General features: G+C 43.0%; 5 protein-coding genes across 5 annotated transcripts; 2 read left to right on the top strand and 3 right to left on the bottom strand.

Moving 5' to 3' along the window:
- Nucleotides 1–10,774: 10,774 nt before the first annotated feature.
- On the bottom strand, nucleotides 10,775–11,155 carry LOC309564799 (histone H2B 1.1; the record flags this gene model as incomplete). The annotated part of the gene is made up of 1 exon (XM_082269481.1): nucleotides 10,775–11,155. One exon carries the CDS (start codon nucleotides 11,153–11,155, stop codon nucleotides 10,775–10,777), a length of 381 nt encoding a protein of 126 aa, XP_082125607.1.
- A 324-nt stretch (nucleotides 11,156–11,479) lies between these two features.
- On the top strand, nucleotides 11,480–11,872 carry LOC309564780 (histone H2A type 1-like; the record flags this gene model as incomplete). The annotated part of the gene is made up of 1 exon (XM_082269462.1): nucleotides 11,480–11,872. One exon carries the CDS (start codon nucleotides 11,480–11,482, stop codon nucleotides 11,870–11,872), a length of 393 nt encoding a protein of 130 aa, XP_082125588.1.
- A 1,404-nt stretch (nucleotides 11,873–13,276) lies between these two features.
- On the bottom strand, nucleotides 13,277–13,588 carry LOC309564832 (histone H4; the record flags this gene model as incomplete). Its single annotated transcript, XM_082269515.1, has 1 exon — nucleotides 13,277–13,588. One exon carries the CDS (start codon nucleotides 13,586–13,588, stop codon nucleotides 13,277–13,279), a length of 312 nt encoding a protein of 103 aa, XP_082125641.1.
- Nucleotides 13,589–16,540: 2,952 nt separating this feature from the next.
- Nucleotides 16,541–17,356, top strand: LOC309564326 (histone H3.2-like; the record flags this gene model as incomplete). The annotated part of the gene is made up of 2 exons (XM_082268954.1): nucleotides 16,541–16,926; nucleotides 17,336–17,356. The coding sequence occupies exons 1-2, from the start codon at nucleotides 16,546–16,548 to the stop codon at nucleotides 17,354–17,356; spliced, it is 402 nt and encodes a 133-aa protein (XP_082125080.1). The 5' UTR covers nucleotides 16,541–16,545.
- Nucleotides 17,357–19,053: 1,697 nt separating this feature from the next.
- On the bottom strand, nucleotides 19,054–19,698 carry LOC309564742 (histone H1B-like; the record flags this gene model as incomplete). Its single annotated transcript, XM_082269425.1, has 1 exon — nucleotides 19,054–19,698. The coding sequence occupies one exon, from the start codon at nucleotides 19,696–19,698 to the stop codon at nucleotides 19,054–19,056; it is 645 nt and encodes a 214-aa protein (XP_082125551.1).
- Nucleotides 19,699–23,487: the final 3,789 nt, after the last annotated feature.

Here is a 23,487-nt window from a genome sequence, read left to right as displayed (position 1 = left end):
GAAATGCTTTACACTATTCAATAATCTTCCAATTTTATTTCTGTTTATTCCGTACTAATCAATTAATCTGCCTGAAAATAAAGTGTTACAGATATTTATTGGATACATATCTCATCTGATTATCTCAGTTCTCAGTGTGGGATTTGGTGTTATAATGGGACTGGTTATTTGTCTGTAACGTTTTTCACAATTCAAGCGGGAAGATTTGAAAATGGCTAATTCAGATCTGAGCCAATCAGAACTGTGAGCGGTTTCATTATCAGCCTTCATTGGTCAGCGATGTCTTTATGAGGAATCCAAAGAATTGTATTCAGAGATTTTTCTCGGTTTTCAGCCCAGAAAAGATTTGTTCCATAGACTTTTTATAGATCTCTATAACAAACTATCTCTATAACAGAGCAAATTCTGTATTCTGATGTGCAAAATCAAACCTTAAAACAGAACAATAATATTTCTACATATATATTTCCTGGAAGTGAAGGGACAGTCCCGGAAAGAGTGATATTTTCTATGAATAATTTTCAGTGTCGGATTAGCCGATCTGAGATGATTGAGCAGATACAATGTTTCACTTTTCTTGCTTCTATCCTCCATTGTGTTGTGGAATAAAAGCTCCTTTTCAAAAAAGTTTTTTTTCAGCAAAAACATGCCCCCCTTCTCCTGGGCACCCAGTTCTTCCATGACATATTTGGGCATTCAACTCACCTCCCAGTCCTGGGCAGCACCCTCAAATCTTCAGAAGTATGAGATGAACCCCAAAAACTTGGAAAGGTGGATCTCACACGTACCAACACAGACTATCCCCCAATTTATCTGATCCCCAAAGGTTTTTGATTAAATAGCGGAATAGAAAATATAATCCAAAAAAGTGTATGTATCTCACACGTACACAACCACACTAGGCCCCAATTACTATTGTTTGTACCCCTAAAAGGCTGGATGAGGAGTAGGGGGAGTATGGAACAGGCAGCACCCTCAAATCTTCAGAAGTATGAGATGAACCCCAAAAACTTGGAAAGGTGGATCTCACACGTACCAACACAGACTATCCCCCAATTTAACTGATCCCCAAAGGTTTTTGATTAAATAGCGGAATAGAAAATATAATCCAAAAAAGTGTATGTATCTCACACGTACACAACCACACTAGGCCCCAATTACTATTGTTTGTACCCCTAAAAGGCTGGATGAGGAGTAGGGGGAGTATGGAACAGGCAGCACCCTCAAATCTTCAGAAGTATGAGATGAACCCCAAAAACTTGGAAAGGTGGATCTCACACGTACCAACACAGACTATCCCCCAATTTAACTGATCCCAAAAGGTTTTTGATTAAATAGCGGAATAGAAAATATGATCCAAAAAAGTGTATGTATCTCACACGTACACAACCACACTAGGCCCCAATTACTATTGTTTGTACCCCTAAAAGGCTGGATGAGGAGTAGGGGGAGTATGGAACAGGCAGCACCCTCAAATCTTCAGAAGTATGAGATGAACCCCAAAAACTTGGAAAGGTGGATCTCACACGTACCAAAACAGACTATCCCCCAATTTAACTGATCTCCAAAGGTTTTTGATTAAATAGCGGAATAGAAAATATGATCCAAAAAAGTGTATGTATCTCACACGTACACAACCACACTAGGCCCCAATTACTATTGTTTGTACCCCTAAAACGCTGGATGAGGAGTAGGGGGAGTATGGAACAGGCAGCACCCTCAAATCTTCAGAAGTATGAGATGAACCCCAAAAACTTGGAAAGGTGGATCTCACACGTACCAACACAGACTATCCCCCAATTTAGGGGAAAAAATATATAATAGACAGATAGAGGGAGAGCCGAGACTCAGGAGGATTAGCACAATGTATTTTGGGGTGTCATTTTTGCTATGTGCATACTATGTGTTTGAAATATCTTATAAATCAGGGGTCTTCAAACTATGGCCATCCAGTTGTTTAGGAACTACAATTCCCATCATGCCTAGTCATGTCTGTGAATATCAGAGTTTTACAATGCTTCATGGGACATGTAGTTCCGCAACAGCTGGAGGGCCATCGTTTGAGGATCCCTGTTATAAATGAACAACTTTGTGTAAAAAAAATGCACTTTAATTTTCTTTTCATATTTTCCAAAAACTTGAAAAGAAATTACATGTTCAAAAGACTCATTATGCTTAACAGAATATACGTTTGGGTGTTTACTTTGCTAAATGGGGTAATTTTGTGGGCGTTTCATTTGCACTGGTGCTCAAGGGCCTTCTTTTTTTTTTAAACATCAATTTTTATTGAAAGTTTTTCAGATAATACAGTAATAACAAAGTATTGGGTAAGGCCGTGATTACATAAACAGAAGCATTAACATCAGCTTCAAATGTGCAAATACAGGAAAAATTGTCAATGAGCAAAAAAAGGCATGTTGAGAGCCCCTAACATAGGGAACCCCCAACCATAATTGCATTATAGGCATACCAGTAAGAGTAGTACCTCAATAAACCATGGGCGAGGGCGGACCTAGAACCCGAACGGAGTGGGAAGATGAAAAGAGGAGTACCTGTCCCCCCCAATGGGAACACACTGTGAACAGGTAGTCCCCAGCGTCGCTTACTGGACAAAGCGGGCTTCCACTACCCGCCCCCTCACTCCGGGGTCCAGGCCGCCAGCGTGTGGTGAGCCCATTACGAAGCAAATGGTGAGCACCATTTACTACTAGCAGACAATTGGAAACCTCAAAACATGCCAGACTTGTTGATTACAATGAGAATCGCCATCGCAGCCTGGAGGGAACTACATAAACACACAAATGTAGGAGATGCCCATTGTAAACAAAGACTACCTATCCGACTACTAGACATCTTGATCCCATGTCTATCTACCCTAAAATGGAAGGACAGTGACATCCACTGGATTGACGACCTCTTTAGCGACATCGACTGAAACCATTTACTTCCCTCACTCAACAATACCAAATCCCTCGTTCGGAACTATAGACTTACACTCGTATCTCCACGTTCCTGACTAAAAACCCACCAGCACCCATCACTATTCCATACCCAGTATACCAGTTCCTCACAACCCCTCCTGGGTCGATAAAAGGCATCACCTTCTTCTATAACATATTCCATGCCAAAAAAAACTTTTCAAAAATGAAATCCCATGATTAAGTGGGAGGGCGACCTCCAACGACCTTTCTCACCACAACAGTGGACCCACACCTTCCGGCACTCGTACGGGGTGTCGAAATGCACCAACCACTGGGAACTGTCGTAGAAAATTCTCTCCCGCTGGTACCTTACACCATATAGGCTGTCTCAATTCTACCCAGCACACTCCCCGCTCTGCTGGCGAGGGTGTGGCCAGGTTGGCAACTTATACCACATCTTGTGGACATGTAAAAACCTTACAAGCTTCTGGAACCAGGTCTTTGGCCTCATCTCCTCTGTAACACAATCGCCCATTAAGCTAAATCCGGCTTTGGCACTCAATACCCTGGCCATCGATCTGCTTCCTAGTAAGGTCAGATGGGTTGTTTCACACATTTTGCTGGCCGCTAGGGCCACCATTACTAGGAGATGGAAAAAAAAAAAGAAGCACCAAACCTATTGGAGGTTGTAGCCTCAGTGACACTCACGTTTGAATTTAAGAAATCACTAGCATTACAGTCCCATTCTCTTAGGACACATACCAAACACTGGGAACCATGGATCACTTGGAATGATAAATGAGTGTTAATTGTTTCTGACTATATCTCTCGAATAACAATACCTTGTATTACTTGTTGTTTATGTAAATTTATTTTTTCTGTTGTGTCTTTTGACACCTTGAATGCATTTCTTGTATCTGCTGTTTAAAACCAATAAAAATCTGTTTGGAAAAAAAAAAGAAGTAAGTGTCGGCCATAAAAGGCCCCAAAAATTAGCCCACATGGGTTTAACTGACAGCAAAGAACTTAGTATTTGATGGCTAGAGGTACAGTAGGCATTCACAGTATACAGAAGTAAGTGTCGGCCTGTATAGGCTCCAAAAAAATTAGCTCACATGGTTTGAACTGACAGCAAATAACTTAGTATTTGATGGCTAGAGGTACAGTAGGCATGCACAGTATACAGAAGTAAGTGTTGGCCTGTATAGGCTCCAAAAATTAGCTCACATGGGTTTAACTGACAGACCATTGTTAGACCATGTGTCTGTGGTCAGATGTATCTTGGCACCAACACTGTGTGCCAGAGATATATTCACTTGCCGCTGAACATGGCCATACAGCTCTGGAATGCCCTTTTGCGAGAAATATTTCCTGCTTGGGACCTCCCATTGTGTTGTTCCAATGGCCACAAATTTACAAAAGGCCTCCGAGTCCCACAGTTGATATGGCAGTAGTTTGCGGGCTATCAGTTCCGACAAGCCAGCAGTCAAACGTTGGGCAAGAGGGTTATCCGGCATCATTATTTATTTCCGCTCCAACATTTGGACCACAGAAGCCTGCCTTTTTCCAGAACAACGTGATGACGGCATCATGGAAGGGGGAGTGGAGGGCAAATGTGAGGAGAGATGAGAAGGAGAAGGGGCTGGACGATGAGAGCCTGGAGTGTTGCTTTGTGGGTTCTGATGGTGTTGCTCCCACTGGGCTCGGTTATGGGAGTTCAGGTGCCTTCTTAAGGCGGTGGTCCCTAGGTGAGTGTTGGGCTTACCGCGACTTATGCATGGACTGCAAAGGCTGCAGATGACAACACTGTTGTCAGCAACGGACACATTAAAAAAAACCCACACTGCGGAGCCATGTGCCGGCGTCCTGCTAATGCCAGATGTGACTGTACATGGTTGATGGCTCACTCCTGATACATTTGCAGTCTGCTTTCTACCTCTTGTGCAATGCAAATTCTGCCTGCCTCTCCTCCCTATCTGCCGGCCCGTCTCCCCCTCTGAACTCCCTTCCTCTTTCTCTCTTGTGGACTCCCACGTGATGTCCATAGGCTCGTCATCATCCACGTCACCTTCCCCACTACTAACATTCAAGATCTCTGAGTAGGCAGCAACAGCGGGGACCAACCTCCTTGGGCTGATCTGGGTACTGTCGTCAGACTGCTGAGTGGCGGCTGTTGCTACCTCCTCTTCCTGATCCAATGCCAACAATGGCTGTGCATCGCAAACGTCTTGTGATGGATTGGAAAATAATTCCAGTGACTCAAGTGGAGGGTATGTGGTGGTGGTGTCTTTGGGGGTGCACACAGCAGAGCGTGAAGAGGGTGCAGATAGAGAGGATGAGGAGGGTGCAGAAGAGGAAGGCTGAGTGACCCACTCAACCAAGTCTGGTGCGTCCTTTGCCGTAATTGCACGCGCCTTTTGAAACTTCACAGTTAGGCTCCGGCCTATTGCTCCTGCCCTACCACTACCACCCCTGCATACATCTCTGTCTCTTCCTCTGCCTGTCATGTTTTTTAATTACCCTGTGACAAAAGTCTCTAGAGAATTGCATTATATCTGGAAAAAGGTAGATAACACCCCACTTCAATATGTGGTATTGGGGTATCTATCACACCAGTTCTACAAATAATTGGCCAGTAACTGTTGTCACTTTGTGTAGCACAGTCAACACAGCAAGAGAGGACAATTTTTTGCAGGACTAAAGTACACTCTTAGAAAAGTATACTGTTAAAAAACACCCCACTTCAATATGTGGTATTGTGGGGCCACTGGTCTATCACACCAGTTGTTGAAAAAAATGGTCAGGGAGTTTATCGCTGTGTGTATCAGACTTAACTCAGCAAAAGAGGCAATATTGTTGCAGGACACAAATGCACTTGTAAAAGTATACTCAGATAACACCCCACTTCAATATGTGGTATTGGGGGGCCACTGGTCTATCACACCAGTTCTACAAATAATTGGCTAGGGAGTTTGTCACTGTGTGTAGTATTGCTGCAGCAATGCTCAGTCAGCACACCTGTCACAATGCTGCACAGTGCACAATACTACTACTAATCCACTATAATATGCTTTCTACAAAGTATATTATACTGTAGATTAACCCCCCTCCCCCACCCCCTTTTTAGTGCACTGCACAGCAATACCAAAAAAATTGCAGCCCTTTAAATGACTGTTGTGGACATTAACAGAGCAATTTGTGTCACTGCTGACGATCTCTAACTGCCCCTACAGCACAGACTGGATACCTGCCCCCAATACTAAAGAGACTGTAATAGACCCTATACCGACATTGCAGCACTTTAAATGACTTTTGTGGACATTAACAGAGCGATTTGTGTCACTGCAGATGACGATCTCTAACTGCCCCTACAGCACAGACTGGATAACATGTCCCTATACTGAAGAAAGACTGGACCTATACCGATATACCAGCCCTGAAAAGCACTATTGTGGACATTAACATAGCAATTTGTGTGACTGCAGCCAATCTCTAACTACCCCTAAAGCAACCCCTGGATACCTGTCCCTAACCTGAAAAGAGACTGTAGAAGGCCTATACGGAAATACCAGCCCTGAAAAGGACTTTTGTGGATCTTCACAGTGCTATATGTGTCTAGCAAACTCTCACTGATGAGCACAGCAGACCTCTCCCTACACTGGCAAAAAGAGGAACGTGAAATGGCCGCCAGGTCAGGTCTATTTATAGGGTAGGGGGACTGTCCATGTGCTGAAATGTTTCAATTGGCTGTCCTGTTCCACCTGACGGCTGTGTCATGGGTCAAAGTTCTCCCCAATGTAAACTAATATGGCCGTCGCAAACTACGCCATGTGTTTGCAAATTTGTCGGGTAGCGAACAAGCAAAATTTGCCGTGAACCGACCGCCGGGCGAACCGCAAGGCCATCTCTATTAAGTGGTTAATGTTAGCAGCAATATACTGTTTGAACCAATAATGTGTTAGTTTATAGACAATATTTGAGCAGCAAACACCACTTGTTGAAGATTTCATTGCTTGGTGGGTGAACCTTCTCGAAAGGGGCAAACTTGATCTTTGGACACATTTGTGTGTGTGTGTGTGTGTGTGGGGGGGGGGGGGGGGTGATTTTTGTATAATTTTCAGGTCATTAATCTCTTTTCTTGTGCTTTTCGGGGGTTTTATTGCTCTAGTTGACTAAATTCAAATTTCCATATTTACTCTGTAACACTTAAAACCCTAACTAAAAAAAAAACAAAAACAAAAAAACAAAAAAACATAAATTATAATACATTTAAAAAAGAGCACTTTTTATTTTTTTTATTTTCCCAGCCTTGTTCCCAGAGACTTTAATGACGTTCGTTTTTCAGCTCCGAAGTTATGTGATGTTCGGAAGTTATGGAACGATGGGGGGGTCCAGGATTGGAGATTATATGTAACTTCACCAATAAATGAGCTAAACATTTCAGTGAAACAATTTTCTACTTCTAACTTATATAAAGGACTGTTATCCGAGGTGATATTATTGTAATCAGATTTGTATGTAGCAGATACTTTGTACATATTTTTGTCATTTACATATCAGGCAGCTCATTGATTTAGCTATGTACAATGATCTGTTGCTTATTCATTAAATAGATACAGATAGACAAAGATTTGACTGGGCTGACCGAGTAGATACAATGTTTCGTTTTTCTTGCTTCTATTCCCCATTGTGTTGCGAGTTAAAAGCTCCACGATCTTCCTAAATACAAAGTAACAAATTTATGGCGGTAGATTGTTGAGAATCTGTTATTGTAACAATGTTTGAGTGAGGCATAAAAGTTTAGTAACCTCTGCCACCTTGTGGTCATTCCAGGTACAACACCTCGGTGTGTGCAGTACAAGGAGATGAATAGGAAATGGCTAGAAAGTGGAGATGATCTCCGCAAAAAAATATAGAATATATAGAAATAAATTATTATGACTATTATATATTTATTGAAGCCTCACAAACATGTCACCCACATCTCTGTACAAAGAGCCGGACATACGCAGCATTTATTCCTATTCTTAAATAAGGATATATTTTATTAATGTGATAAATTGTATTATTACTGTCAGATGAAGTGCACTCTAAAGGCAAACACTTTGTCTTCTTATCGCACTCAGACTTGTAATACAGGTGAATAGTAATGAGGGGAAATGTGATCACAGGACATCATTCTCTCATCTCTTTTACTTCCAATCTTTTCTATGCTGATCGTCTACTCACCGCTAAACTCTTCCAACCAAAACCATGCACACCTACATAGAGCTCCAATGTCAGAACACATTGTACTCCATATTTCCAGAAATTATTTCCCCAATTTGCTATTAATAGACCACGCCTATGATGGCTCCGAGTTGCTATATTTAAATCTCCCGCCATAATTCTACTGGCCGTTAGGAAGATTCAGCCGCATTATACCGCTAAAGCCGACATTGTAGAAGTTCTATTCATAGATCTGTTCATCTTCCTCCAAAATGACGTCACTTGTGTCGGTTTTCAGCTTTCAAATATTTTCTCCAAAGCGGTAAAATCATCGAATATTACTGCCACAAGCCCGCCAAGTAAACCCAATCTTTTTTTTTTTTTTTTTTTTTTAATTACCAAACCCAACGGATCTTCTCAGAGTCACCCACTTCTATCTAAGAAGGAGCCGGACATACATGTGTGGGAGATCTGATTGTATAATTAGACACCGAAAATTGTGATCCGGGTGGGGGGACAATGTGCTATAATGACACCTGTCAGTCCTAACAGCAATTAAGTTTTTTTTTTTTATATGATTTTAAAGTCTAATATAACACATTGAATTGATGTGAGTTTAGATAAGCAGGTGATCTCCTTGGTGTCCATTGCCCTCCATCCTTTAGATTAGACACATTGTTGGGATATGGGACCCATAATCCAATGATAAGGTGCAGAGAACCGTTTGATGGATCAGTAGATGACTCCGGGGTGACATAGTCGGAGCTCAGCACTAACTGCAATACATTTTGCTGTTTTTAAACATATTTGTGATGATCTGATAGAGACAACATTGATTGATTTTCCTTCCACCTATTCTGGAGCTGTTGTAGGGTCAGGAAAATTTGCATTACCCTAATTCTATTTTTCACATTATATGGGGGAGGGGGTGGGACTACAACAATAAATAGAAGACTTTACTTGCACAAGTAATAGAAATGAAGGAAACAGTGAATTGTACAGAAATCCTCTCTTCATCCATTCCCTGTTCATATTTGGCGCTATTCTTCCTTTACTGCGGTTTCCTCGTTCTTCCTTGGAGATTACACAGAAAACATTCATCTGTCACACATCATAACAATTTCATATTTATACAATATTACTGTAAAAAAAAAAAAAAAAAAGGCCTGCATTCTTGCTTATAAGAAAAAGCTGACCTGATGGAAGACTGATGGAAGGGGCGGGGTCACAGCCATTCAATACTCTGCAGAGAATTTCACTTACTTAGACACATTGTTAACATTTTTCTGATATCTAGTTACAAAAACTGTGTTTATTGATTATTTGTATATATTTATCTGGCAGTGTTGTGATTACTACAGATTTTTACCAGCCCTTTCACTTTTCCTTTATTTTAGGATGTAGGGGGGAAATCCGTAACGGCTACATGTCATGTCTGAAAAATGAAACATTAATTATCGGCCAGTTCCCCGATCATATACAGATCTGATAATGAAACATGTAATACTTTATTTCCAATCACATAGAAAGGTAGAGATCTATGAGAGAAGTAATCTCACTATCATGTTCTGTATGTAGCAGTGTGTGTGTGTGTGTGGGGGGGGGGGGGGGTAGGGATTCTGCATTTTGAACATATGGAAATGTTTTACATTATTCAATAATCTTTCATTTCTATTTCTGTTTATTCCATATTAATCGAATCTGCCTGAAAATAAAGTGTTAAAGATATTTATCGGATAAATATCTCCTCTGATGATCTCAGTGTGGGATTTGGTGTTATAATGGGGTTGATTATTTCTCTGTAACGTTTTCACAATTCAGGCGGGAAATTTGAAAATAGCTATTTCAGATCTGAGCCAATCAGAACTGTGAGCGGTTTCATTATCAGTCTTATTTAGGCAGCGATGTCTTTATGAGGAATCCAAAGAATTTTATTAGGAGATTTATCTCCGTTTTCAGCCTAGAAAATATTTGTTCCGTAGACTTCTCATAGTTCTCTATAACAAACATCCAATAACAGAGCAACTTCTGTATTCTGATGTGCAAAATCAAACCTTAAAACAGAACAATAATATTTCTACATATATATTTCCTGGAATTGAAGGGACTGTCCGGGAAAGAGTGATATTTTCTATGAATAATTGTCAGTGTCGGATTAGCCGATCTGAGATGACTGAGCAGATATAATGTTTCACTTTTCTTGCTTCTATCCCCCATTGTGTTGCGGAATAAAAGCTTCACGATCTTCCCAGATAAAGGAACAATGTAAGGCGGGAGATTGCGGAGAATCTCTCATTGTAACAATGCAGCAGAGGTGATTAGAGCAGTTGGGTGTGTGCAGTACAAGGCGAGGAATAGGAAATGTATAGAGCCAGAAAGGGGAGACGATCTCCGCAATAAAGAAGGATGAGATTAGAAGGAAGGTTTTATTCATTCCCCTTCCAGTCTGACCGACCTACTTCTCATCTCAAGATTATTAATGATGCTATTTTGAGTTCATTTTAAATTATCCGAAGAGCTAAAACTTGTAAAAGTAATAAATTGTACGATACATAAAAATTGTATGACAGCTCGGTTGTGTAGTATGTGGGTGGCTCTTAGAAGAGCCTTTGTGTGTTGTTGGGGTGATGGATGGGGGAGGGGTATTACTTGGCGCTGGTGTACTTGGTGACAGCCTTGGTGCCCTCGGAGACGGCGTGCTTGGCCAGCTCTCCGGGCAGGAGGAGGCGGACAGCGGTCTGTATCTCCCGGGAGGTGATGGTGGAGCGCTTGTTGTAATGAGCCAGGCGGGAAGCTTCGCCGGCGATGCGCTCGAAGATGTCATTGACGAAGGAGTTCATGATGCTCATGGCCTTGGAGGAGATGCCGGTGTCGGGGTGGACCTGCTTGAGCACCTTGTAGACGTAGATGGCATAACTCTCCTTCCTGCTCTTCCTCCGCTTCTTGCCGTCCTTCTTCTGGCTCTTGGTCACGGCTTTCTTGGAGCCCTTCTTGGGCGCCGGGGCGGACTTGGCTGGTTCAGGCATGATAAGGGATAAGAATGTTTTCTCCGCTCTGAGAAGAGAAAGTGTACTGGCGCCGCCCTCATGTGCTGCTTATATAGGCTGTCCTATGCAAATGAGCTTCCTTCCTCCTCACTCTTCTATTGGAAGACATGGTCATGTGATGGGGAGTGACGTCATGCTTTCCTTCCTCGTTTACCGATTGGTCTAGATGCAAACCTAGAGAGCATTGGCTGGCTTCAAACGTGGCCAATCATAGAGCGAGACGTCATATCATTCAAAGTATAACAGGAAAGGGAGCGGCTGCAGCCATTCATATCTCTTTGAGAACTCCAATATCACAGAGACATGTCTGGCCGCGGCAAACAAGGAGGAAAGGTTCGGGCTAAGGCCAAGACCCGATCATCCCGGGCTGGTCTGCAGTTCCCAGTCGGTCGTGTTCACCGTCTGCTCAGGAAGGGTAACTATGCCGAGCGGGTTGGGGCCGGAGCTCCCGTTTATCTGGCCGCCGTCCTCGAGTATCTCACCGCTGAGATCCTCGAGCTGGCCGGTAACGCCGCCCGCGACAACAAGAAAACCCGCATCATCCCCCGACACCTCCAGCTGGCAGTCCGCAACGACGAGGAGCTCAACAAGCTGCTCGGGGGCGTCACCATCGCCCAGGGAGGAGTCCTACCCAACATCCAGGCCGTGCTGCTGCCCAAGAAGACCGAGAGCCACAAGGCCGCCAAGACCAAGTAATCCCCACCGGTTCATCCACGTCACCCAACACAACGGCTCTTTTAAGAGCCACCCACCCATCCATACATAGAGCTGCATACATCTACATTGTTATTCGGAGATCTAATTGTAACAATGAAAGATTGCATTTATTTTCCAGGTAGGAAATAAAATACTTACTATGACTAGAAGGTGTGATTCCCCATGGGGGGGAACAATGTCTTAGGATGACACGTGGCAGTAATAAGAAATGATGATAGATGTTTATATTGGAACGCTTTCAGTGTCCCTTTTTATAGAGCAATGTCCTCTCATTACAGGGACTCCTCTTCATTCTCCTCCATCCTTTACTTCAAATCATTCTAGAAATAACAATCCCCCCCCCCCCTCCTTCACTCTCACCGCAACACAAATATACATTGTCATGTCATCTCTCATGGAATCTCACAGTTCTGATTGCTGCAATCTTCATGTTTCCCGCCACAATTCTCTTTACACTTCCCATCTACCATCACGATGAAACAGCAGCTTCTATTGTGGAACATTCATCAACGGTCCCTTTATTTCACAACGATAATCCATACATTGATAAACGTCCGTTTTGTTTGATACTTCAGAGTCCGCCCTGCTGTAGAGATGATTAGAAAGTCACTGAACACGTGACCTCTACTCTGAGAAAGGAGAGGGAGCGCACACTTTCTTTGTACTCATAGGAAAGACATTAGTGGCTGGCTGTGGGATCTCCCACAACTCTGATTGGCCAATATTTCAAATTTCACCCGCCTGAATTGTGTAAATCGTTACACAAAAATCCATTTCTTTTATACCGCCAAATCCGACCCTGAATACTGAGATCAGCAGAGGAGAACTTTGATTGGAAAAACATCAACACTTTAATTTCAATCAGATTAGAGAGGGGTGACCGGATTATTACTGACCAAAAAATGTCCTTTATTGCAATTGCTCGGAATCCACCGCTATACACAGAACACGACAGTCACATGACTTCTACCTTTCTTTATGATGAGAAAATAGAGTAATGATCATCTAGAAATGTCACTGAGCGATATTTATTGTCCCCTTATCCCACCCCGAATTTTTCTATAAAGAAATGTGAGGTGACTGGAAATAATGCCTAAGAAAGGGGTTTATCGGTGTCTCAACAAGCTAGCTGAAAAATAATAAAGTGATCTAACGATATTGTAAGCGGAGAGAATATAAACACTAGATCGCTTCGATCTGTTGTATTCCAAGTAAAATAAAGTTGTACAATCGGATTAATATGTGTTTAGCTAAAAAGCTTTCATTCCGACGTGATAAAAGTTGATCTAAGAGAAATAAATGGTTACAGCTCTTTGTAGGAGAAGGTGGGTGGCCCTGAGAAGGACCTTTGTTGGGGTGAAGTGGGTCGGTGGATGTTGGGGTTTAGCCTCCGAATCCGTAGAGAGTGCGGCCCTGGCGTTTGAGCGCATAGACGACATCCATGGCGGTGACGGTCTTCCTCTTGGCGTGCTCGGTGTAGGTGACGGCATCGCGGATGACATTCTCTAGGAAGACTTTGAGCACTCCGCGGGTCTCCTCATAGATGAGACCGGAGATGCGCTTGACACCCCCTCTGCGGGCCAAACGTCGGATGGCGGGTTTGGTGATGCCCTGGATGTTGTCCCGGAGCACCTTCCTGTGGCGCTTAGCGCCTCCTTTCCCCAGACCCTTTCCTCCTTTACCGCGACCAGACATCTCCAAGCTCTTCGTGTATCAGACGAATGTGAAGTAAAAGCACCCAGCCTCGCTTTATATGCAGCATATGCGGACCTGATGGAGAATAAGGGGGAGGGGTTGGAGGAGGGCGCGTCCAGACGTCACAATAAGTCCGCCTCTCTGTGCTCTCAATCATCCAATCCTCAGCAGTTCCGTGATTTGAATTTCCCGCTCGATGATGCTCTTTGTTCAATAGAAAGAACAACATTTCACTCCTTTTGGGTGACCATTGGATGTTACCTGATCATCATTACTGGTGAGGTCATGTCTCTGACGTCACCCAGGATCCTCCAAATAAATGTCCTCACTACATACTCAGACATCGGAATATTCACATTCAGTGAATAAAATATAATAGTATCCTAATATAAAAAAAGAATATATAAAATAATATATTATGAAGTACATAGAAATCGCAAAAATACCATAAAATGCAGCATTTGTAACACCCCCACCCCACCCAAAACGAGACATAATACCTCCCAGCTTTTAGTAGAGTGCAGATCTCCTAGATAAATGACCCCAACCGGAAAAAAGAAAGAAGAATACCAGAGATGTGAGCGCACTCAAATGTCCATACAACTGCCCTCCCCCTTTTTTTTCTATCAATATGGAAACTAAAATTCTTCTAGCCACCCCAACATTTAGCCAATTGTCTTATGAAGAATTATCAGTTTTCCAATATTTTCTAGAAATCCATTTCCTTCCCAATAATTATCACAAACGTTTAGCCGACTTTTTATTACATATTTTGACCAGAGAAGACTTCATAGACCATTAACGCTTCCTGCATATAAAGTTCTCCCCTCAATCCATCCTCCTGTTTATAACAGATGTTCTAACACCTTCCACTGGTGACCTTCCTATCCAGATTACTATATAAAGTCCCCACAATGAACGCTCGGCTCTGGGTTCCTTCAGGTCATACACTGCACGGATAGATTGTGACATCTAGAACCCTTTGCTGATCTCTCACAAGTCATGTTCCCCCAGAGTCCTGGAACAGATGAGATGTCACACAATGTATTATGTCTCCAGAATCCCGGATCTCTCATCATCTTCTATTAGAATGGGATAGGACCCTGCACAGCTGCTGCACATAACCAGAGGGGTACAAACCAATTCCATCCCTCAGTGCTCATACACCAACCAATCTCACCACATCATTGCACTGTATCAGTTAATGTGTTATTCTGCAGCAATACACCCTGGATCAAACATGCCCCATTCTCAGCAATCAGATCTTTTAGCCTACTTGTTTAATTAGAGGTGTACCACTGTATAGACAAATTGATCATTCATTACAGATCGATCTTAGATCCACATAAGATGACAGATAGATAGATAGATAGATAGATAGATAGATAGATAGATAGATAGATAGATAGATAGATAGATAGATAGATAGATAGATAGATAGATAGATAGATAGATAGATAGACCGAAAATCTATCTATCTATGTGTGAAAGGTGCAGTAGCGGCACACCTATTATAATTATTACACAGGGATTTGATTGAAAGGGGAATTCAGCAATAGGTGTTAGGATTTAATACTGATCCACATGGGACATCTAGAAATAATGATCGCACCGAGCGATCCCTCATCTGCCGACTTCTAAAGGTTTTATCTGACACAAAAAAAAACATGCAAAATAATCCGATAAATTTTGCAGTCTGGATGCCATTTCCTCAGATCTTCAGCTATGAATTGTAATTCTGTTATCAAACTGCACACACTAATCCGTTTTATTCTGTTCCTATGGATTCGGAAAGGAAGCCATGAAATTACATTGTATCTCTTCACAGATCCCCGCACGGAAGTCATTCCTCTTTTTACCAGCAGGTGTCAGTGTTTCTCCTCCATAGAGAATACATTGGAGCAGTTTAGTTCAATTTCATTCAAATGGATCTGATAGAAAACTTCCTGAGCGCTGATCCATCTGGAAACAATGACACCGACTGATCCCAGATCTGCCCGGAGCAGGGAGGGCAATGCTGGGGGGACGATTCATTGTCTGCTCAGAGATCTGTCCCTCCATGTTAGTACAGAATTGTGCTGGATGGAAGAAGCTGTGCAAGTCAACTTTCTACTTGTTATTCACTAAGAACGGAATAATCAGATCAGTGAGATCGGAGGAGGATTTTCTGTCATCTCATTTACTGTATTATGGAGAAAAACTGTCCAATCTCAGATCTTCTAATTCTTACACCGATTAGGAATCTCCGATCTTTTTTATTTTATATCATATTTCTGATGAATATTTTCTCATTTGGCAGGAAGGAAAACTGATAGAAAGGATCCTCAGCCATTCAATACTCCGAAGAGAATTTCATTTACTTTGTAACTAGAAACCAGCAACATGTTTACAATGTTTCTAAGAGGGGACAGATCTGCTTCTTCAGACATGAAATATTTGTGTTATTGATTCATTGTACATATCTGGCAGTGCCATGATTTCTACCAGTCATTTCACTTTTTTCTTATTCTAGTTTTAATATGAGGAAATCTATAACTGCTACATGTCTGATAGAGGTCAGTTCCATGATCCTACACAGATCTGATAATGAAACATGGAATCCTTTATTTCCCATCATATAGAAAGGTAGAGATCTACCGCCAGTCCATTCTCACAGTCTATAATTCCTAAATCTATAAAGATATGTATGATGAATGTTTTCTCTTTTTGAGAATAGAGATCGCTTGTATGATGTAAAGTAACTCCCCTCCCCCATCCCACACAAAGATGGTGACTCTACTTACAAAGATAACGTGCAGATTTTGGCGGGCATTTTAAAAATGCCGCTTTTTTTAAGAAAACCAATCATTGAAAGGCGTGTGAGTTACTTGTCCAATCGGAAGGCAGTGCTGTGTATAAATGGCTCCGCAGAGCGGCAATGCCTCACATTCACTGTTCCAGCAGAGAGTTGAGTAAAGATGGCGAGAACCAAGCAGACCGCCCGGAAGTCCACCGGAGGGAAAGCTCCCCGCAAGCAGCTGGCCACCAAAGCCGCCCGCAAGAGCGCCCCGGCCACCGGCGGAGTCAAGAAGCCTCACCGCTACAGGCCCGGCACCGTGGCTCTCCGAGAGATCCGCCGCTACCAGAAATCCACCGAGCTGCTCATCCGCAAGCTGCCCTTCCAGCGCCTCGTCCGAGAGATCGCCCAGGACTTCAAGACCGACCTGCGCTTCCAGAGCTCCGCCGTCATGGCTCTGCAAGAGGCTTCAGAGGCTTATCTCGTCGGACTCTTCGAGGACACCAACCTCTGCGCCATCCACGCCAAGAGAGTCACCATCATGCCCAAAGACATACAGCTGGCACGCCGCATCCGCGGAGAGAGGGCATAGAAGGGGAGGGCACCACCACTCCTACTACTACTCCCATCATCCCAACACAAAGGCTCTTTTCAGAGCCACCACATCCTCCTATATACAGAGCTCTATATATATATACTACCTCATCACACCGACTACATGCTGGAAAATACCGGCTACTACATTCCTATACATTCCCCGGGATCACCTTCACCACATCTTTCTTTTCTCTCCCTTCTCTGCGCTCCGAAGCTCAGTGTGGAAGTAAAGCTCACCTCTAATATAATTACACAGAAAACATTCCCATTTCTCATCTAGAAGGGACATCCTTTCTCTTGCCGATTTATTGTAATAAATACAATGGAACTCATCTGTAACACAATTCACACTTCCTCTATATCTTCCCTAATAGATACAATGTTACAATATTTAACGGTAAAACACACTTTCCTAGGAACAGATTAAACAATCTTTGTCTCTTTGGTTCCCATTCTCTCAGGAGACACATAGTTGCATTTTCTAGAAACGTAATTATTTCTTATTTCAAACAATGGAATCGATTTCGAGTCATTAGGAATCGTGCTTAGAGAGCTGATGACCAATCAGCCCATTTAATTTGTGGGGGGAGGGGGGTAAACCTTACACAGTCCACATGGAGATGTCACTATGGGGATCAGGAGGGATTTTTCCTCTATCTCCCCACCCCCCATACTAGAACTGTGTCATCACAGGAGATCACACACGGACACATTACAGGGAAGAATACATCCGGGATTGGAGAGGAAAACAATTCATCTGTATGGAGATTCATTTTCCTGCCCATCCCTCACTCAGCACTATTGTGTACGGATATGAGGATAGGGGGGGGGGGGGGGTTACGAGCAGTAGTTTCTCTTTACTTATTATCGCACGACGCCCATGTTGGGGGTTCCACTGTTACTGCAAATATTTTAAACCATTAAAATATTGGCAGGCAATTGAATATAAATTATATATATCAGCCAATAGGAGCTTTTAGGTAATCATACAGATTTATCTTCTCAAAAAGTTATAACATTCTCAACACAGGAGACTTCCTAATCATTGTAAGATGAGCGGAGGATGAGATCTCCCGATCATTAGAATGATTCTCCTTTAAACTTTTACATACTAAAACAAGTGAATGATCTAGAAGAGGAAATATTGATCAGCGCCCATCTCTGATGTCTGTGTGCTATTAGATGTGTAGAAGAGATGCGGAGCACTGTGTGCCGTGGGTGTAGGTAGGTATGTGTGGCTCTGTTAGGAGGAGGTGGGTGTAGGTAGGTATGTGTGGCTCTGTTAGGAGGAGGTGAGTGTAGGTAGGTATGTGTGGCTCTGTTAGGATGAGGTGAGTGTAGGTAGGTATGTGTGGCTCTGTTAGGAGGAGGTGGGTGTAGGTAGGTATGTGTGGCTCAGTTAGGAGGAGGTGGGTGTAGGTAGGTATGTGTGGCTCAGTTAGGAGGAGGTGGGTGTAGGTAGGTATGTGTAGCTCTGTTAGGAGGAGGTGGGTGTAGGCAGGTATGTGTAGCTCTGTTAGGAGGAGGTGGGTGTAGGTAGGTATGTGTGGCTCTGTTAGGAGGAGGTGGGTGTAGGTAGGTATGTGTGGCTCAGTTAGGAGGAGGTGGGTGTAGGTAGGTATGTGTGGCTCTGTTAGGATGAGGTGGGTGTAGGTAGGTATGTGTGGCTCTGTTAGGAGGAGGTGGGTGTAGGTAGGTATGTGTGGCTCTGTTAGGAGGAGGTGGGTGTAGGTAGGTATGTGTAGCTCTGTTAGGAGGAGGTGGGTGTAGGTAGGTGTGGCTCTGTTAGGAGGAGGTGGGTGTAGGCAGGTATGTGTGGCTCTGTTAGGAGGAGGTGGGTGTAGGTAGGTATGTGTGGCTCTGTTAGGAGGAGGTGGGTGTAGGTAGGTATGTGTGGCTCTGTTAGGAGGAGGTGGGTGTAGGTAGGTATGTGTGGCTCTGTTAGGAGGAGGTGGGTGTAGGTAGGTATGTGTGGCTCTGTTAGGAGGAGGTGGGTGTAGGTAGGTAGGTGTGGCTCTGTTAGGAGGAGGTGGGTGGCTCTGAGAAGAGCCTTTGGGGGGTGTAGATAAAGGAGGCCTCCGGCTGCTTGTATTTATTTCTTCTTCGGAGCGGCCTTCTTGGGCTTGGCTGCTGCCTTGGGTTTGGCCGCCTTCTTAGCCGGACTCTTGGCGGCTTTTTTGGGCTTGGGTGCAGCTTTGGGCTTCTTGGGGCTCTTTGTCACCTTCTTGGCAGCTGCAGCCTTTGCCGGTTTCTTGGGGCTCTTGGCCGACTTCTTGGGGGATTTTACTGCCTTCTTGGGGGACTTGGCCGCCGGTTTCTTAGGGGACTTGGCTGGCTTTTTGGCCGCAGCTGATGGCTTCTTTTTGGGGGCTTTCTTGGCCTTGTCGCCCTCTTGCTGCTTCTTGTTGATCTTGAAGGATCCAGAGGCTCCATGTCCTTTCACCTGGACGAGGCTCCCCTTAGTCACCAGCGCCCTGATGGCGACCTTGAGGCGGTTGTTGTTCTTCTCCACATCGTATCCTGAGGCGGCCAGGAGCTTCTTGAGGGCGGCCAGGGAGACCCCGCTGCGCTCTTTGGAAGCGGCCACGGCTGTGACGATGAGATCGGACACACTGGGACCGGACGGCTTCTTGCTGCCTTTCTTCCCTCCTCCGGCTGCCGCCTTCTTAGTCGCCTTCTTCTTGGCGGCGGGCTCCGCTGGAGGAGCGGCGGCTGGGGCGCTCTCAGTCTCAGACATGATTCTAGAAAGTCTATTGGACAGATAAACTTCCCCACTCACCTCTTCTGGGATTATATAGTTAAACGTCCTGCACTGCTATTGGTCGGTACACAACAATCCTCCTGCTCTGCTATTGGTTACACATCAGACACGCCCACTCAGTATCATGGAGTAGTTGGAGAATCTTCTCTCTCTTGTTGTGTTTCCCCAGTAGATAGAAAACCGACTTTTATGTGAAATAGAACGCTGTCCGATCTTCATCGGGGACCCGATCTGCTCACTGGACTGTCACTTATCGGGGGTCACTTACAGCTGCCAGGAGCTGCTGAGGAGGCTGAACACAGAGGCTGCAAACACCTCCATCCTCCTGAGTGTGTGTCCCATTCTTCCTTCTATCTTCTTTTCTACACAAATTCTACACAGAAAACAATCTTCTCACATCTCCCTCTAGAATGATCTTCACATTAGATGAGTAAAGAGTGACCACCAGGAAACATTTCCCTCTAATACAGAACTCTGCTCATTTATAGCTGAGTAGAAGGAGCCTGGAAGAAAAACATCAGCCGGTGACATGAGATCCTTGTGTGATGTGATGGGAGAGATTGTTATACATACAAATGTCTCAGCTGATTACACAATGTCATGTTTAATATACAATGTATCATTATCTGCTCACCATGATAAACATGTTTTTATACAAATACTCTGAGTATGTTTATTGTCACATATTGCTGCAAATCTATACTGGCGGCTACTCAGGTATAATGTCATATAGAGGTAAAGAAGTCACTCTGGAAGACCTCGCCTCTATTAAAATGTAATCTGCCCCCCTCCATTCCAAGCACCGCTCTTCTAGTGTTAATCAATTCCGGCTAATCCGGAAAATATACAGCGCCAAGAAAAAAGCTTTCCATGATCCTAATCACATCAAAAGTCCATGTATCTCATAATTCAACAAATTTCCAAATTTACAGTGAAAGGAGGAAAATAGTCAAATACGATATATTTATCGAAGCATCACAAACGTGTCACCCACATCTCTGTACAAAGAGCCGGACATATGCAGTTTTTATTCCTATTCTTCAAAAAGGATATATTTTATCAATGTGATAAATTGTATTATTACTGTCAGATGAAGTGCACTCTAAAGGCAAACACTTTGTCTTCTTATCGCACTCAGACTTGTAATGCAGGTGAATAGTAATGAGGGGAAATGTGATCACAGGACATCATTCTCTCATCTCTTTTCATTCCAATCTTTCTATGCTGATCGTCTACTCCCCGCTAAACTCATCCAACCAAAACCATGCACACCTACATAGAGCTCCAATGTCAGAACACATTGTACTCCATATTTCCAGAAATTATTTCCCCTCTTGGCTATTAATAGACCACGTCTATGATGGCTCCTAGTTGCTATATTTAAATCTCCCGCCATAATTCTACTGGCCGTTAGGAAGATTCAGCCGCATTATACCGCTAAATCCGACATTGTAGAAGTTCTATTCATAAATCTGTTCATCTTCCTCCAAATGACATCACTTGTGTCGGTTTTCAGCTTCCAAATATTTCCTCCAAAGCGGTAAAATCCTCGAAGATTCCTTCCACAAGCCCGCCAAGTAAACCCAATCAATTATTTTCTATTACCAAACCCAATGGATCTTCTCAGAGCCACCCACTTCTATCTAAGAAGGAGCCGGACATGCATGTTTGGGAGATCTGATTGTATAATTAGACACCGAAGATTGTGATCCGGGTGGGGGCAATGTGTTATAATGACACCTGTCTGTCCTAACAGCAATTATGAGTCTCTATGATTTTATTGTCTAATATAACACATTGAATTGATGTGAATTTAGATAAGCAGATGATCTCCTTATAGGGACTGGTTTCCATTGTCCTCCATCCTTTGGATTAGACACATTGCTAGGATATGGGACCCAAATCCAGGTTCAGGATTCAGAGTAAAGCTGGATACACACTATCCAACTTTTGTGGTTAGATTTCCTTCAGATTCACCTTTTCTATGTAGTGCAAGGGCCTGCCAGATTGCATACAAATTGAAAGTGTATAGGTATGACCTCATATTATATGGTTTTGGTAAGTCTGAAGGAAAAAAGTCTTCAGAAAATCTTATAGTGTGTATGGCCCTTTAGACGCTGTGCATGCAGATCTTAATTTATATATATATAATTGTCATTGCAGGTGAGAAGGAAATAGTGAGAGAGGGTCGGAAAGCATTGGATCAGATTCCTCTTTCTGCATTTTGATGAAAATGCATCCAATCAATGGGAGGAAAGGAGAGTAAGAGTATCCAGGAGACACCTTCATACCTCAGAAAGGGACTTTGCCACCTCTCCCTCGTCCTCCTGCACAGTGCTGGATGGAGGGCCCAGTCTGGATCCTCACTGCAAATGGCTTCTGAAAAGATAAGTGTGCCTTTATTTGCAGGTTAAGGAAATCTTAACCAACGGAAATCTGCTGCCATTCTAAACACTGGCCACATACTATGCAATCTTTTTTAAAAATCGTCGGTTAGCTATAAAGTGCCTTTTAGTTTTGTACTAAAGAAAAATGTACAATCGGATCTTTTAGTGTATGTTCAGCTAAAAAGAACCTTCTTTCTCCACAAATTTGTTCTAAAATTGCTAGAAACTCACATAACTCCGGTAGCAATGTATAAATATCAACATAGACAGCCCTTTGTATGAGAAGGTGGGTGGCCCTGAGAAGGACCTTTGTTGGGGTGAAGTGGGTAGGTGTTGGCGTTTATCCTCCGAATCACCAGATATTATTGTCAAAAACGATGTCATATTTATAGAATATTACTCTAAAAAAGAAATTATATATACGAATAACACCTCTTCCCTGATTAAACCTGAGCGGACCTGATAGGAGACTAATCAAAAGGGGCGTGGCCACAACATATTCGTATTCTGTAGAGAATTTTACGTTCTTAGAACCTTGTAACATTTGGCGGATTGTGTGATACAAAGAGGAAACCGATCTGGTTCTTAAGGCATGAAATAGTTTCTTTATTCATTCATTGTACATATTTATGTGTCATGGTTACTACCAGACATTTCTTGTTATACATATTCTGCTTGTGATATGAGGACAATCTTTCACTGATAAATGTCTGAAAGAGACATAAATTGATGATCAGATCTGTATGTGATGATTTCCCCATCATATATAGAAAAGTAGAGATCTATAATAGAATACATTTCTCTATCATGCTGTGTGTGTAGCAGTGGTGAGATCCTGGATTCTGAGAACATATTGAAGTGTTTTCTCATGGTTTAGTAACAGAGAATCCTTCTGTACGAATGGCATTGGAGTAATAATGGGATTTAGCCGATAAATGTCTCATCTGATGATCTCCTCCGTGTCGGATTTGGCGGTATAAAAGGGCTGAATATTTCTATGTAACGATCTACACAATTCTGGCGGGCAAATTTGAAAACTGCTATTGGAAATCTGAGCCAATCACAGCTGTGGGCGTCTCCTTCATCAGCCAGTAATAATGTCTTCTTATGAGGAATCCAAAGAAATGTATTGTGAGATCTCTCTGTTCTCAGCCCAGAAAATACTTGTTCTGTAGACTTTCCATTGATCTCTATAGCAGGGCGGATTCTGTATTGTGAAATGAAACATCCTGAAATTATTATTTCCAACGTATTTCTTATTCTCGGTTCATGAATCCCCCTGAGTTGATCAATGTTCCCGGTAAGGTCGGCTGAGTGGATCGGAGATGACTGTAACGGTCTATGGAATTCCTGGGATCCATTTATAGGAAGGAATTGG

The sequence above is a fragment of the Pelophylax lessonae genome (genome assembly GCF_965119305.1).
Source record: "Pelophylax lessonae genome assembly, chromosome: 9".
NCBI classification, from domain to species: domain Eukaryota; kingdom Metazoa; phylum Chordata; class Amphibia; order Anura; family Ranidae; genus Pelophylax; species Pelophylax lessonae.
The sequence above is the reverse complement of the archived record's forward strand: the minus strand, read 5'-3'. Positions and strand labels throughout refer to the sequence as shown.